Genomic DNA, 15,421 nt, shown 5'->3' on the forward strand with positions numbered 1-15,421 from the left:
CAAATATCAGCTTATCCAAAACCTTTGAATGGTAAAGATTTAATCACCACTGTTTCCTGTGGTGTGGTCCAGTTGAGATTTCGATTGACTTCATTTTTAAGCCCATACCCTAAAATAATTTATCAAAACAGATGGACCGCGTGGATATACAACACATACATTAAAGTGGGCCCCACGTTCACGATCAAGTCGGTGTTTGCCTGGCCTCATCGAAACCACGTTCCCTTTGTACAATACCTAACCCGAGAGACCCGGCCAATTGCCACCGCCTAGCCCAATGATGAGCGGAAGGTAGCATTGTCGTTTCGCTATTCCGGGAACGCGAATTAGGTACTACCCTCACCTGTGCCAAGCTCGAACATGCTGGGTCTCTGAGGAGCCCACAGTGATGTATGGATATATCAACACCGTCCATTCATTTTTTTAATATCATTTTAAATTATATAAAAAAAATGAGGCATATCCAATCCTCAAGTGGGCCACGCAGTATGGATTAAATGCTCACCATTAAAACTTGTTGCGAGCTGCAGAAGTTTTGGATCAAGCTGATTTTAATTTTCTTTTTTGACTTCATCCTGCTCTACGTGGCCTTATGAACAGGGTGGATGGCAAATAAACACCACGGTGGGCCCAGGGAAGATTTCAACTGTAGGCATCACTATCTCTTGTACGGTACACTTGATCCTTGTATCTGACTCATTTTAGGTTCATTCCTTAAAATTATACGGAGAAATGGGTGGACAGCGTTCATAAAACCATACTTCACAGTGGCCCCCTCAGAGCCGGGGCGTGTTTGGCTAGTGACTTTGCCACCAGCCAGGTTGCTAGTGGTGGGTGCAATGTGGACCCACCATGACGTATGTGTTTTATCCAACTAGTCCATCCATTTTGAAAGATAATTTTGGGATTGATCCAAAAACAAGGTAGATCTAAATCTCGAGTGGACCACACTATGCAAAAACAGTAGTGATTGAATGTCTATCATTAAAAACCTCATAGGATTGGATTTTAGGTCAAAATTATATCAACTTGATCCAAAACTTTTGTGTACCCAGATAAAATTTTAATGGTGGGTGTTCAATCAACTCCATGTAGTCCACTTGAGATTTTAATCAACCTCATTTTTGGTATTGTACCATAAAATGATTGGAAGAATGGGTGGACGGCATGGATGAAACACATACATCATAGTTAGTGGGCCCACAAAGCACCCACTACTAGCCATTGGCTAGTGGTAGTGGTATGGTCAGTAGCGAATAGAGACAACCTAATCCGCGTCAATATGTCGGGCCCATTTGTCTTCTTCTTACTTACAAGACAAGAGTCAAACCGTCAAAGACTCCATCCCAGCTGGCACGCGTGCCAGCTATGACCGACGAGAAACGCGCACCCCCGTGCGGCGCTCGGAAGCAGTAGAGCGAGTCTCGCGGCCCGCACGCATCTTCTTCGCATTCGCCTCTACAAGAGTAACACGTGCGGACCCGGATCTCGCGTCGAATACATGACTAAGATGGTCCCAACGCTCTTATTACAAGGAGAAAATATCAGACCGATCAGCCCTGTACAAAACAACGACCGGTTTAAAAGATCACACCAACGGTCCACATTCAAGGCGTCCATCTGGCCAGCCTCATAACTGGGTTCCACTCGATTTTTCTTCACATCCTATTAACTATGGATCTCACCTTACTGACAGATCAGATCTCCCACACATTTTCCGTATTAGCACGCATGACGCATGTGTAAATATGGTTTTGAAAGGCGTGCGTGTGGGCGTAGTTAGCTTTGGGAATGCATGCAACGGGAACGGATTGGCTACTCCCCCTGACACTAGCCATTGGCTGGTGGTCGGTGCTCTGTGGGGCCACCATGATGTATGTGTGTCATCCATGCTGTCCATCTATTTTTATATATCATTTTATGATATGTTAGAAAAAATGAATTATATCTCAATCTCAAGTGGACCACATTACAGGAAACAGTGTTGAATGAATTTTAACCATTAAAAACGTTTTGGGGCATAAAAGTTTTGGATCAAGCTGATATTTATTATTTCCCTTCATCTGGGTCTTTATGACCAAATAAATAGATTGAATGTCAAATTAACAGGACAGTGGGCCTTAGGAGGATTTTAATTGTGAATATCCATTCATCATTTTTGTCCTGTGGTGTGGCCCACCTAAGATTTATATCCCTATCAAATTTTTTATATTAAGCCCTAAAATGATCTGTAAAAATGGATGAACGGAATAGATGAAACACCTACATCATGGTGGGGCCCACAGAGCACCGACCACCAGCCACGGGGCTGGTGTTAGGGGGAGTAGCCAATCCTTTCCCGCATGCAACTGGTTCCAAACTCTCCAACCTGGGCAGTTTCGTTTCACGTCCTTTGCAGTTTCGTTTCACGTCCTTTTCTGTTAGCCGCAATCAGCGGTGCTTTGATTTCTAGGTTTTCTTTCCAATCACAAAAGAATATCTTCTCCATAATAATTACAAAACGCGTTTCGGTCGAAGGGATTCACTTGATACGCTGGCACTCATGAATTGTGCACGTGGCATAGATTAATTCAAATAAACCTAATTAAATTGAGGAACGTAACATGATTAAGTCCCAGTCCCGAAATTAGTTTGATTGAACAACCCTAACCTTCGGTATAGGACCATTAATTTTTTATTTTTATTTTTTTCATTTTTAACCGTGCAGTGCATGTCCCACCGATCGGATTGTCAGATAATCGGATAACCTTGATTTTTCTGTTCATGAGACATCTAACCGAGATCCATAATTTGGACGGTTTAATTTGAATTACTCGTATCCCGCATATGTAATTTTTAGTTAATTTGTAAGTGGCTGTGTATCATCAGAGAGCTCCTCCAGAATATCGAAGTTTTTCATTTATATAAAAATAACAGGTTTTTAATTTTGGAGAAATGGAAAGACAGTGACCTGTCGCACGTTTTTTTTGTTCTTCTTTATCGTTACAAAACTCGTCCACGTATTTTTGTATTACATCCGAACGAGAGCAGTTGATCAAGGAAATTCTTTCGATGATCCAAGCCGTTTAAATGATGGATCATCAAGTATGATCGATTCCCAAAAATTGAAAATCTCAGGTTAGATTATTTCAATACTCGATCATTTAACTTTTTTAAATATGAACCGTCTCCTTTAATCGTTGTTTTTATGAGCCATTTGGAAGTTTAAAGATCATGCAATCTTGAAGATTCTCTTTCATCATCAGCTGTGCATGTCGTCAGAGAAACGGTTTGGATTACCCTAAATAACCTCGGATCCAACGGCCCCAAGTATCCTCCGGACTGATTGTAGAAAACCTCTCATTAGAAATCTACTGAATAGCAATATATTTGTAACGAAAAACAATTTATTCTGGTATATCTGCCATATCTAATTAAAACGTGAGGAGAAATTAAAAAAAATAATCAAACAGGTGGACATTAATATCCATGTTTATTCATATAAGAATAAGATGATTTAACTGGATATTACAGAATTTCAGGGTTACTTTAGTCCATATTATTATTTTTATTTGATAGATTAGTCATCATTTTGTATTTAATCAGATGAAAGTAAAAGGATTTCGCAAGGAATGCCGCATTAATTCAATAGAGTAAATGTTCTTTCTGTCATTCGCTTTTAGACGTTGATTTGGTACTACTGAGCGGGTCCCAGCTCGGCACAAGCTAGAGCTTTAAGGAGCCAACCGTGATGTATGGGTTTTATCAACACCGTCTATCCATTTTTTTTCATATCATTTATGATATTAGCTAAAAAATGAGGCACATACAAGGCTCTGGTGGATCTCACCACAGGAAGCAGCGGTTATAATGACACCGACTGTTGAAGCCTTCCTAGGGTCCACCTTGATGTTTATTTTTCATCCAACCTGTTCATAATTTCAGATAGACATGGATGAACGGTAAACACAAATATCAGCTCGATACAAAACTTTTGTGGCTCACAAGAAAAAATTGATGGTGGTCGTTTAATCCTCATTCTATGGTCCACTTGAGATTTGGATATACCTCATTTTTGTGCTCATACTCTAAAATTATAAGAAAAAATGGATGGACGGTGTGGATAAACCCATACATCATAGTGGCCCCTTAGAGCACCAGTGTCGAGCACAGAAGCAGGGGTGGTACCCAATCTGCGTCCTTCGCTTCTACGCCATGGCAGATCTTCGGCAGTTGGATCCCACTGAATGGGTTCTTTGTATCAAGCGCATTTTGAGCGTTGGGTCATTTCTCTCAACCGTTATTTATATTTGTGTACGTGTGGCCCAGATGATGGACCGATAGATCTGCATTTTTGCAAACATGAACCTACAGACTGGACCCATCACTCGAGCGGCTTCGATTTCAAACATGTGGGTCTGGTTTCCACGTGTCAGAGGAAACTACTTGCTCGATTTCATTCGCTTTCCGAAAACTCGAAGAGCCTGTACTTGCGCGAGTAGGATTTTAATCCAATATGCCTGCACGCATCAGAACCGAGTTCTTGTTAGCGATCTGGGTCGTTCATCATGTGGAATCGTTCGTATATATAGGATGGGATCAAAACAAAGCTAGTTATATGATCACATAGTGGACACTTTCATGCTGAATGTGAGCCGCTGGTTAAGCTGTTCTGGATGAATGACCTTCATAACGACTGGATCAGAGAGATATTTGAGTATTCACAGTAATCAGTAAAAACAGTGGACCTACGATACGTCAGATCCGATAAATGTCTTCCAATCTGCTACCTATTGTCGCGAGTAGATCACCGATCCTCTTTTATCGAATGCTAAACGCATTTTGCAAAACCACATGCTTCGGTCATAACAAAACATTTCTCCCGTGCAACAGAAAGCTTTGTGAGGCCCATCGTGATTTATGTATTAAATCCACTCTGTCCTTAAGTTTCTAAAGATCATTTTATGGTTATAGAAGAAGAATAAAACATATGTAATATTCAAGTGGGCCACACCCTAAGAAACTGTGGGGATGGGAAGGGACGTCATTGAAACCATCATGGGGCCCACATAAATATTTTGTGGTGTAGATATCTATTTTTTACCTTTATCCTAATGAAAATTACCTTATGAACGGATTGGATGGAATAAAAACATCAAGGTAGGCCCTGGAATAGTACGAATAGTAGCCTTCCCCAGATCCACTTTTTCCCATGTTGTGACTTATTTATTTCCTAGTTGTGATAAGATTATTATTTTTGATAATAAATTATCTGATATATTTGATGGACGGATTAGATTCTAGAAATATGTTACTATGGTCCCTAGAGAGCTCTTTTGTTGCACGAGCTCCCTCTAACAGGTGTTTGTACAAGTTTCGCGTCCGAAGCGCGGACTGACCGCAACAAGAACCGCGCACCGCTCTGTCCACTCATACCTCGCCACGTGTCAGAAAAGGCGCGTTTCCAGGGTAGGGTATGTAAGGCCGTTGGTGGTCCCACATCCACCCCGCGAGTTTTGAAAAGAGCGAGCGAGAGAGGCATAGATTCGCGTCTCTCGCTCTCTCCCGCCAGATAAAGAGCGGAGAACTCCGATCCTCCGCCACCTTTCCTTTCCCTCCCGTCGGAATCTGACGCTTCCGCCCACATCTATCCTTTCCGGCGAATCTTGACAGGGAGTGAGAGATTGGGAATTTAATGCCTTTAAATACCGGATTAGGTTTCTAGGGTTTCCGGTCATCGACTTTCAGTATTCTCATTGAAAGATCTCTCGCTTCTCCACTCTTGCCGTTACTGACGGACGTTTTGGCGTCAAAGGTAAAGGTCCTTTTGTAATTCATTGTTGTTTTGAGGACCTTTTGTTCTATCTTTTTGGTTTTTCGATTCGAGATCCGGATTCGAGTTTCTCCTCTTTTTCGTGGAAAATCGGTTGAATTAGGATTATTTTGGTGTTTGGTGAGTAGATTTAATGATTTTTGTGTAAATGATGGCAATGTCAGTTAGTTCCACCGGATTATTGGATCCGGTTTTGAAGTTTTTTCATGCCGGGGAAGTTTGGATTGGCGTTTTCTTTATTAGGATCGGTAATGCAATGTGATGTAGGACGTGACACAGATACATTCCAAGCATGGTTGGATCAAAAGAAGGTGAATCGTAAATTGGCCATAACTTTTGATCAGGTATTGTTACGGGACGCACAACCCATCAATCTTTACTGTAACGGACCATCCATCCGGTGTGAACCGACCAAAGTAGCTCAATATGGAATTTTAGGAAAATTTAATATTTTTAGTAATTCCGATTTTTGTATTATTTCTTATTTTTAGAGTTTTAGATTTTTTGTTTTTAAGAAATAACTACCAATCATGCTATTTTAGCAAAAGTTTATTTGAAATAGGCTTTAGATGAGTTTTACTAGAAGTAGGACTTTTATTAGATTTAGAATTTTGTTATTTTTGATAATTACGAATTTTGGTTTATTTTTTTTCTTTATTAATTGTGTAATTGAGACATATACACATTCAATAATTATTGATTAATAAAATTCCGATTTTTTTTTTTTCTTGTGGATTCAAGAAAATGCCCTGGTGGAGTCAAGGTTTTAATCACTTAAGGAAGACGCTGATCTTTCTCATTATCACTTCACACTCTTCCCCGCGTCACAATGTTTCTTGTAATGTATAGAAATATTTGCTTTTGTTTTTGTTTTTGTTTTTGTTTTTGTTTTTTTTTTGTTTTTTTGTTTTTTTTCTGATTTTTTGTTTTATTTTTTGAATGCGATTTTATCCCATCTTTCTTGAAATCTATTGTGATTCATCTTTTTTTTTTTCCTTTATTTTTCGATGTATTATTGTTTTCTAGGTATTCTATTTGTTTTTTTTTTTTTTTTTCTTTTTTCTTTTTTTTAATACACGAGTCATTGGATTTGTTTCTTCAGATGCTCTGGTTTTGCAGATTTTATGATTTTTTTAGAAGGATTTTATTGTTGAAATGCCTGTTTATGTGGATTTCATGGTGATATCGTTATGTGTGAATATTCTGAATTTCTTGCTTCACTTTAAAAAGATTGATTTTTGCAGATTGTTTTCCAAGGTATCAAGGCTTTTTCTTTTTGAGAATAGTTCTATGATTTTTGCTTGCCGTGGTGATCCATGACATATGCATCAAAACAGCTGCATCGATCAGGTCCATTTGGTTTGGTGGGCCACTGAGAGATCTGGCCGTATCATGAAAATACTTGTGATTGGGCTGTGGTAGGCAGCCTGATTAGTGCGCTGGAAAAAGCTCAGTTTGCTCGAAACAGAGCAGCGGTCGACTTTCAATGGGTCGCAACAACTGGATGGTTTTCGCATATTGGGTAATCACTGTGAGTTTTTGCCCATGTGCCATCCATGTGGTGACCCATTAGATCAACAGTCCTGAACCATACATGTTCCAGACGTGTATTGTCGAGGAGTGAGGACAGATCAATGTGTAGTAGAAATGTATTTCTTTCTTTTCCCTACTGTTGTTTTAAATATATTTGAAGGTTCGAGGAGGATGGAGCCTCATTCGGTGTTTCTTTCCTATGCTTTTATTTATTTATTTATTGTTGCTGGCGGAATGCATTTCTCTGATTTGCTTGTTGCAGGGAATTTTCACTGGAAGAATATTCTAATTTTCTAGTTCCGTTTTGTTCTTTGGTCCCATGTGCTAAGCTTTCTCATTTTTGTGTCCTTTTGGCTTTATGTTGTCTGATGTGCTTTCTCTGTGTGTGTGTGGTCAATATTGGAGCTTCCATGAGATCGAGCTCTGGGGACCCCACTATGATTTATCTTGGATATCCACCTGATACATTAGATGCACCCTCCCATGGTAGGCTGTGGTCACTAATCTCAAGCCAATTTATCACTTGGGTGGGCCACACCATAGGGAATAGTTAAGAGTATATGGTCACCATTAAAACCTTCTTGATTGTTTGTGGGGCCAACTAGATATCTATGTTATGTTACAGATTAATCTTTTAGACATCGCTCTCAATATTTTTGAATTATGGAGTTGCCTTATGCTGATTTGAGAAATTTAAGATATAGTTGTTTAATTTGGTTATAAAAAGGCATAGACTAGGGATTTTGGAGAATGCTGAGGTGTATATCTTTTTAATCAGTTAAAAACTCAATTTTTCTCTTTCAAATGCAACTTTATACAATCAATCTTGTTTCCAGTGGATTTCTAGTGACTGGTGAATTTTTCATTATTGTTTTGTTTACGTATTTGAAATTACAAAAGAATTCTGATGAAGATTTTCTTCCTTTATTTTTTATTTTTTTAAATTTATTATTCATGGAAGTATTGCCAAGAATTTGTAAAATTTCACATAATTATTTCCTATCTTTTCATTTCTTTTCTTTTTTCTTCTTGCATTCAGCAATAGGTAACATGAAAGCTCCCTTCCATGGAATCGTCAAGGATATCAAAGGAAGAGCAGCATGCTATAAGCAAGATTGGGCAGGGGGACTTTGTACTGGCCTCAAGTACTTCCACTAGACATTCATGATCTTTTACTTGTTCATTTCTGTTATCAGGAATTTATGATTTTGATATCTTGTTAATCTATGTCAGGATATTGGCTCCGACTACATATGTCTTCTTTGCTTCTGCACTTCCTGTTATTGCCTTTGGAGAGCAACTCAGTAGGGAAACAGGTTGGTATATTTATTTTCTTGATAAAGGGAATTTTTGAGCCATCAATGGGTTTGAAATGTCATGATCATTGTATTTTGTTCTCTATAGATGGAGCCCTGAGCACGGTGGAAGCTTTGGCTTCAACTGCTATTTGTGGCATCATACATGCGATACTTGGTGGACAGCCAATGTTGATTTTAGGAGTTGCAGAGCCGACAGTCATAATGTATGCTTATTTATACAGTTTCTGCAAAGAGAGACCAGATTTGGGTGGTCACCTGTTCTTGGCTTGGGCAGGATGGTAATGGGAATAAACCCTCATCTCTTTATCCAGTTTCTTGTTATTCTTGTTTGAAATTTCTTAATTTTGTTTGGTATTTTTCTTTTTCAGGGTTTGTGTCTGGACAGCTTTCCTTCTATTTATTCTGGCAATATTCAATGCTAGTGCGATTATCAGCAGATTTACAAGGGTTGCGGATGAACTCTTTGGCATGTTGATTACAGTTCTTTTCCTTCAAGAAGCAATAAAGGTTAGTTTCCTTTTTTTAAAAAAGGGAGAAAACCATGAAGTTAGTTACCCTTGAATATAAAAAAATAATGTAGTTAGTTACCCTTAAATAACAAAAAAAAAGAAAAAAGAAAAAAAAGAAGAAGCTAGTTACCCTTATATTATAAAAAAATGAAGTTAGTTCACCCCTAAGGGAAGCTTGTTGATCTTGAACCTGTTGAATCACAGGGAATGGTGAGCGAATTTCAGATGCCTGGGCGAGAAGACCCTAACTTGCCAGAGAACCAATTCCAATGGCTTTATACGAATGGACTGCTGGGGGTAATTTTCACCTTCGGTGTTCTCCTCACTTCACTGCGAAGCAGAGAGGCAAGGTCATGGCGATATGGCACGGGTTGGCTCAGAAGTTTTATTGCAGACTATGGGGTTCCTTTGATCGTTGTGGCATGGACGGCATTGTCATACTCTTTGCCGGGCAAGGTTCCATCTGGAGTTCCTAGGAGGCTCTTTAGTCCTCTTCCTTGGGAACCTGCATCATTATACCATTGGACTGTTGTCAAGGTAATATGGTTTTGGATAGACTGCTCTTTTCATTGTAGTTGGCAGAATCTTCATTCCTTGCTTTAGACTAACGTTTTAATCCTACTAAGGATGTTATTGAAGCTTGGTTGAATGTCCCTTCAGAACCACCCTTTCCCCCTCTAGTTAAACAAGGTTTCATTAAATTGTTTTTTTTTTCCCTCCATGTATTTGCCTAGGAGGAATGTGTTCTGTGGCTGGCATTACCTTCCAACAATCCCCCCCCATTCATGTGTTAAAACATGTGCTACCAAAGTGAAACGTAGGAGTTTTTTTGCAATCGAATCATAGTCTTTTCTATATATGACCCGGAAAGTCAAGTCATGGTTTTAGTGTCCTCAACCACATCTTTAACAAGTGCGTTTCTTGGCTCTTGAATGTCAGAGACTTGAGAATGTTTCAGCAGGTTTTGTGTTCTTATGAAATGTGTCTGTTTGCTTTGCCTTGCAATTTTTATTTTATTTTTTTAATTTTCTGGAACTTGCAGACCCCTATTACAACTGCCTTATTAAATTACTTTCTTCATATTGCAATACTGCAGGATATGTTCAAGGTTCCACCAATGTACATTTTTGCTGCCATTATACCGGCTATAATGGTTGCGGGTTTATATTTTTTCGACCATAGTGTCGCTTCACAGATGGCACAACAGAAGGAATTTAATCTCAAAAACCCATCCGCTTACCATTATGATATTCTGCTACTTGGGTTCATGGTATAAATGGTTCCTGATTTTTCCTATTTGAATTATATCACTTTTGTTATTGCCATACTTTATCAAGCCTTCTGACTACTGAATTTACAACTTCAGGTTTTGATTTGTGGGTTGCTTGGAATTCCACCTTCAAATGGGGTCCTCCCACAATCCCCCATGCACACGAAGAGTCTTTCTGAACTCAAGAGGCAGGTGTGTTGAAGGATTACAACGATGTTGATGCCTCATTGTCTCTTAAAATGGATTACTTTTATTTCCTGATGTAGCCTAATCTTTTTTTCCCTGATGGATGCATAATCTTTGTGATTTACAGTTAATTCGCAAGAAGATGGTACGGCGTGCCAAGGAGTGCATAAAACAACAAGCCAGTAGCTCAGAAATCTATGGAAAGATGCAAGAAGTGTTCATAGAAATGGACGACGACAAATCCATCACTGTAAGTTTTCTGCTTGTGGACGAACTGCCAAGTGCCCCTTTGTTTTCCTGCTGAGAGACATTCAGACACACCCTTCTAAAAGGGCTTTCTCCACATGTTCCTGTCAGTTTGGCAAAGAAATTCTTATTATGATGATATGATTTAACATAGTTATGGCATAGCGCAAACGTTCTCTTTCCATGAATTCTAGCCTCATTCAGCTCTTTATAATGGTATGAATTCTGTCATGCAGAATGCCTCGGTAGTAAAGGAGCTGAAGGATTTGAAGGATGCAGTTATGAATGATGGAGGGCAAGCGAAGGGTGCATTTAATCCTGAGAAGGACATAGATGCCTACTTGCCTGTGCGGGTCAATGAGCAGAGAGTGAGCAACCTTCTGCAATCCCTTCTGGTGGGTGCTTGTATGGCTGCTATGCCTGTCATCAAGATGATTCCCACGTCAGTTCTTTGGGGATACTTTGCCTATATGGCCATCGATAGCCTCCCTGGCAACCAGTTCTGGGAAAGGCTGTTATTGCTCTTCATAACGCCTGGCCGTCGATACAAGTAAGTTTCCTGCAGTCTTTCTTCAAAAGTAATGCTAAGATAAGATGAATGTTTAAAACCTTCACTTGGTACTTGGCTGAATTTGACTCGGCTCAGCCAAGGGAGCGGTAATTTTACAAGCGTTTGTGTTATTGTGCACTCGGACTATTGGAGACTTTTATTAACCTCTTTCTTTTTTTTTGTTTGGCTGTTGTGATTTTGTTGGCAGGGTTCTGGAAGGGGATCATGCTTCCTTTGTGGAATCAGTACCCTTTAAATGCATTGCCACTTTCACTCTGTTCCAGTTTGTTTATCTTCTGATTTGTTTCGGGGTGACCTGGATTCCCATTGCTGGCATTCTGTTCCCATTACCATTCTTCCTGCTCATATCCATAAGGCAGCATATCCTTCCCAAGTTCTTTCAACCAAGTCACCTATGGGAATTGGATGCGGCTGAGTATGAGGAAATCGCTGGGGCCCCACGACGTGACCTCAGCCTCTCATTCAAGGTATGGCATTCTTCCATCATGTAGAAGATTTGGCAAGGGTGAGATGGGTATAGCTGATATGGCCCATTTAACATGTGTATGGACGGGGCATTACAAGATTTTCCCTACACGTGGATGTCAATGACTTCAAATTTTTTTTTTTTTACCCCTTTTCGTACCCTTGTCAAACAAGCAGAAAAGCTGGCAACTCCCAGCCGAGTGTTATTTTAGATGATCTCCTTAGCAAGATGATGACCACACATATCTTTTCTTTTGCAGGATCGGGAAGAGCTTAACACAGACAGTGATGAGAGCTGTGTGGAACTGTGTGATGCTGAGATATTGGATGAACTTACCACCCGCAGAGGGGAGCTTAAGCTTAGAACCACAAGTGTCAAGGAAGACAAGCGTTTCCAGGCAAGAAATGGCGTTTCTTTCATTGGGCTTCACATTTTACTAATGTTGTGTGTTTGTTTAATTACTTCAATGTATTTATCCGAGTGTTCAAATTCTCCTCTTTTTTATTTTTTTCTAAATTCTTACTTAGCCCATATGGTATTGTTACTGTATTTAAATATTTTCTTCTTTTTAATACGTTTCTGGTTTTGAGCAAAATTACCTTAACTCATCTGAAGATTTTCGTCGTTTTTGCATTTTGAACTGTTTATCCTACTATCTTTTACATTCATATTTTGCTAATGTGAATATCAATCTATGTAAAATTATGTACACATGCATTTGCAATGGAAACAATCATATATAGTCGGTACACAGAATAATTGGTACACATTCACCACCACCAACTGATTGTGATCGACTGTGGGCTAGATGATGGCCCACTCAAGTAACGTCCATGACTAGATCAGGTGGTTGGTGTGCAACTTTCTAAGCCTGGTTGTACTTGCAATGTATCAACATATGTTCATGTTGCCAAGCATGTTCTGCATAGAAGACATTGCAGGTTTGATGGATAAAGTTCAATTTTTCATGTCTCTGCAGGTTCATCCAGAGGACAGCTGATGCTAAAAATGGAGTGGAGAGCTGAGTTGAAGATGATTGTACTGGGAAATGGGGTGGTGGTGGTGGTGATAATATTCTTTGGAGATTGAGATTTGGGGATGAATTGTCCTTGAATCAGTCCGCTACATGGTAAAAAATATAATGATTATAGAAAGAGAGCAAAGGCAAACGCCAATGTGTAATTCTTCTATTTTTTTTTTCCCCTCTCTCTCTCTCTTTTCATTTTTTGGTATTGCCATCAGAATTGTGCATAGAGAGAGGGTTTTCTAAGGGTTTTTGCTAACCATTTTTTAATATTTTCTTCGGTAAAGAAGAAAAATGAAAAAGAGCTCCACCATTTTCATGCAAGATTGTGCAAACTGAGACCTATTCCTTTATTTCCTTTTTTTTGTCCTTTATAGTTCCATCTGACATGGCATCTCTTGGGCTTTCCCGGAGGTTGAATTTTTATTTTTTTTTCCCCTTATTTAAAGTTGACTTACATCAAAAGGGAAAAGAACGGAAATAATTGAACTTTCAGCTACTGGATCAGCATATGTGAGTGGAAATTTTTCAAATATGATTTATTTCCATTTTTCCACATCAGATAATATTTTGTTCATGCAACTGCTTGATGTTTGGTTGCAAGGGGTATTGGTATGATTGCTTGGTAGCAACAAAGTTTAGTACTGGATAAACCTATCAAGATTGAGCTCGTCCAGGTTTCCAATCTGGCTCAGCCATACTCAGACAAAGTTAAGTTATTCTCATGCTATTCATCAAGCATCTTAAATCCTTAAATCTTTTCAAGATTAAGTGCAGACAAGCTGTACACAAACCATGGATAAGATTTGCACCGACAGAACTTTCCCTGCTACCAAACAGCCCCTTAGTCTTGTCTGGATTGCTCAGAATTAGTTGTAGATAAATGCAATAGGTTATAGTCTTTTGGATTTGTCCTAATAATAAGAGTGATGAGATAGATGCAAGGTCGTATGGATCAACTACCCTTCCTAGTATGATCGATATAGGGCATTCATTTAATTTTTTTTTTTAAAAAAAAACTATCCATTTTCCGGCCATTGGTTAAATGATTAGCATCATCCAAAAAATTAATTTTTGAGAGGGACAGGCAATCAAAGGTGGGCCGGCCCTACACGATGGATCAGTCTTTTTTTTTTTTGTCATTAGTGTTGATGGTCTTAAGATCATGGGACCTTTTCTAGTATTATAAATATGGATAATCCATTTTCTGTCCATTCAATTAGGATTATGGTATCAGACTGATTTTTTAAAGGAATGGGCAATGAAAGTTGGACCTCACCTAACAAAGCTAGGTGTGTAGCTGGCATTAGTCTCATCCACTAATGTGTTTATTCACATTGTATGTGGACCGCCCTCCAAATTTATTGTGTTTGTACAACATTCATGGTAAGGTAATCTGTGACTATTGATCCTTGTGTCATCTCAGCATGGCTAGGTGGAGGTGTGCAAGCCACACATGTGGTTCTTTCCGTACACTTGGAATATGTATCAATCAGAGGAGAAAAGCTTCTTTTGGGCCTTACATGAGTAGCCCACCAGCACCATTTTTAGGTGAAAGAAAGGCAAATGGGTTAACCCTTTTCGGCCTACGACCAGTTATTTACAACCACTTGGGAAGCATTATGATATTTTCGAGGGAAAATTAACTAAATATAGATTGTAGCGTACGACCGGTTGAAGGTGATTATTTTTCATAGAAAAGAACAAAACATGCATGCCATTGCTTGTATTTCTAGCCATGTGATAAATAGGTGCCTTTGACATCGACCCAACTTCACGTGGGTTGATGTTACGTTGTCCAAGATGAACGTGACTATTGTGTGGTGTAGATTCAAGATGATGGTCATAGCCCATGCCTCAGTTAGATGGGCAAGAAATGAGAAAATAGATGAATGTGAATACCATCTTATATTCTTCAGCCTCTATCCATATTTCACCGTCTTTCTCTCCTTCCTTTTTCTTGCATCCATGGCTGTCAATGGGCTGGGCTGGCCCGTTTTGCACCACTATTGGTTTGTCAGTGGGGCCCATGCCTACAATCTAAGGCCACTTATTAATTGGGCTGTGTTTAAGGGCCTGTCAGCATGGTCCAATCCACGCTTCAAGCATACTTTTGTCATATATCATGCATGGTGGGCCACATTTAATGAACAGCCTAGATCTTGCAAAAAAAAAAAAAAAAAGTTGGCCTGGTTTTGGCCATGTATGATTATTACAGGCAAGGCTTGGGTCTATGTTTGAGTCAGCTTGCCAGGCTTGGACCAATCTAGGCATGTCCTGTTGACTGCCCTTGTCAGATGTCTCGGTTGGTATCATGGTTAAATGACAAAGTGATGGCTAGGATCTACTCATTCCTTCTCGTGTCAAGTTGGGACTCAGATGTTCCATTGGAGTGACCCAAAATAGAAAATTAAAACATTTTATATTTAACTTACAAGGTGAAAGAAAAGAAATTATCCACTAAGTGCCACGACTGAAGAAGCAT

At 39.3% G+C, this 15,421-nt stretch overlaps 1 protein-coding gene across 1 annotated transcript; it reads left to right on the plus strand.

Moving 5' to 3' along the window:
- Nucleotides 1-5,489: 5,489 nt before the first annotated feature.
- LOC131255724 (boron transporter 4-like) lies at nucleotides 5,490-13,260 on the plus strand. Its single transcript, XM_058256528.1, has 13 exons — nucleotides 5,490-5,794; nucleotides 8,385-8,490; nucleotides 8,579-8,661; nucleotides 8,750-8,942; nucleotides 9,033-9,171; nucleotides 9,378-9,710; nucleotides 10,270-10,443; nucleotides 10,540-10,635; nucleotides 10,757-10,879; nucleotides 11,112-11,425; nucleotides 11,634-11,913; nucleotides 12,172-12,309; nucleotides 12,892-13,260. Exons 2-13 carry the CDS (start codon nucleotides 8,396-8,398, stop codon nucleotides 12,910-12,912), a joined length of 1,989 nt encoding a protein of 662 aa, XP_058112511.1. The 5' UTR covers nucleotides 5,490-5,794; nucleotides 8,385-8,395; the 3' UTR covers nucleotides 12,913-13,260.
- The last annotated feature ends 2,161 nt before the right edge of the window (nucleotides 13,261-15,421 follow it).

The sequence above is a fragment of the Magnolia sinica genome, chromosome 1 (assembly GCF_029962835.1).
Source record: "Magnolia sinica isolate HGM2019 chromosome 1, MsV1, whole genome shotgun sequence".
Lineage (NCBI taxonomy): Eukaryota > Viridiplantae > Streptophyta > Magnoliopsida > Magnoliales > Magnoliaceae > Magnolia > Magnolia sinica.

Coding starts and splice junctions, on each gene's coding strand:
- LOC131255724 (XM_058256528.1), top strand. CDS start 8,396: ATGAAAGCTCCCTTCCATGGAATCGTCAAGGATATCAAAGGAAGAGCA. Junction 10,444..10,539: donor TTCTGCTACTTGGGTTCATG/GTATAAATGGTT, acceptor TTACAACTTCAG/GTTTTGATTTGTGGGTTGCT. Junction 11,426..11,633: donor ACGCCTGGCCGTCGATACAA/GTAAGTTTCCTG, acceptor TTTTGTTGGCAG/GGTTCTGGAAGGGGATCATG.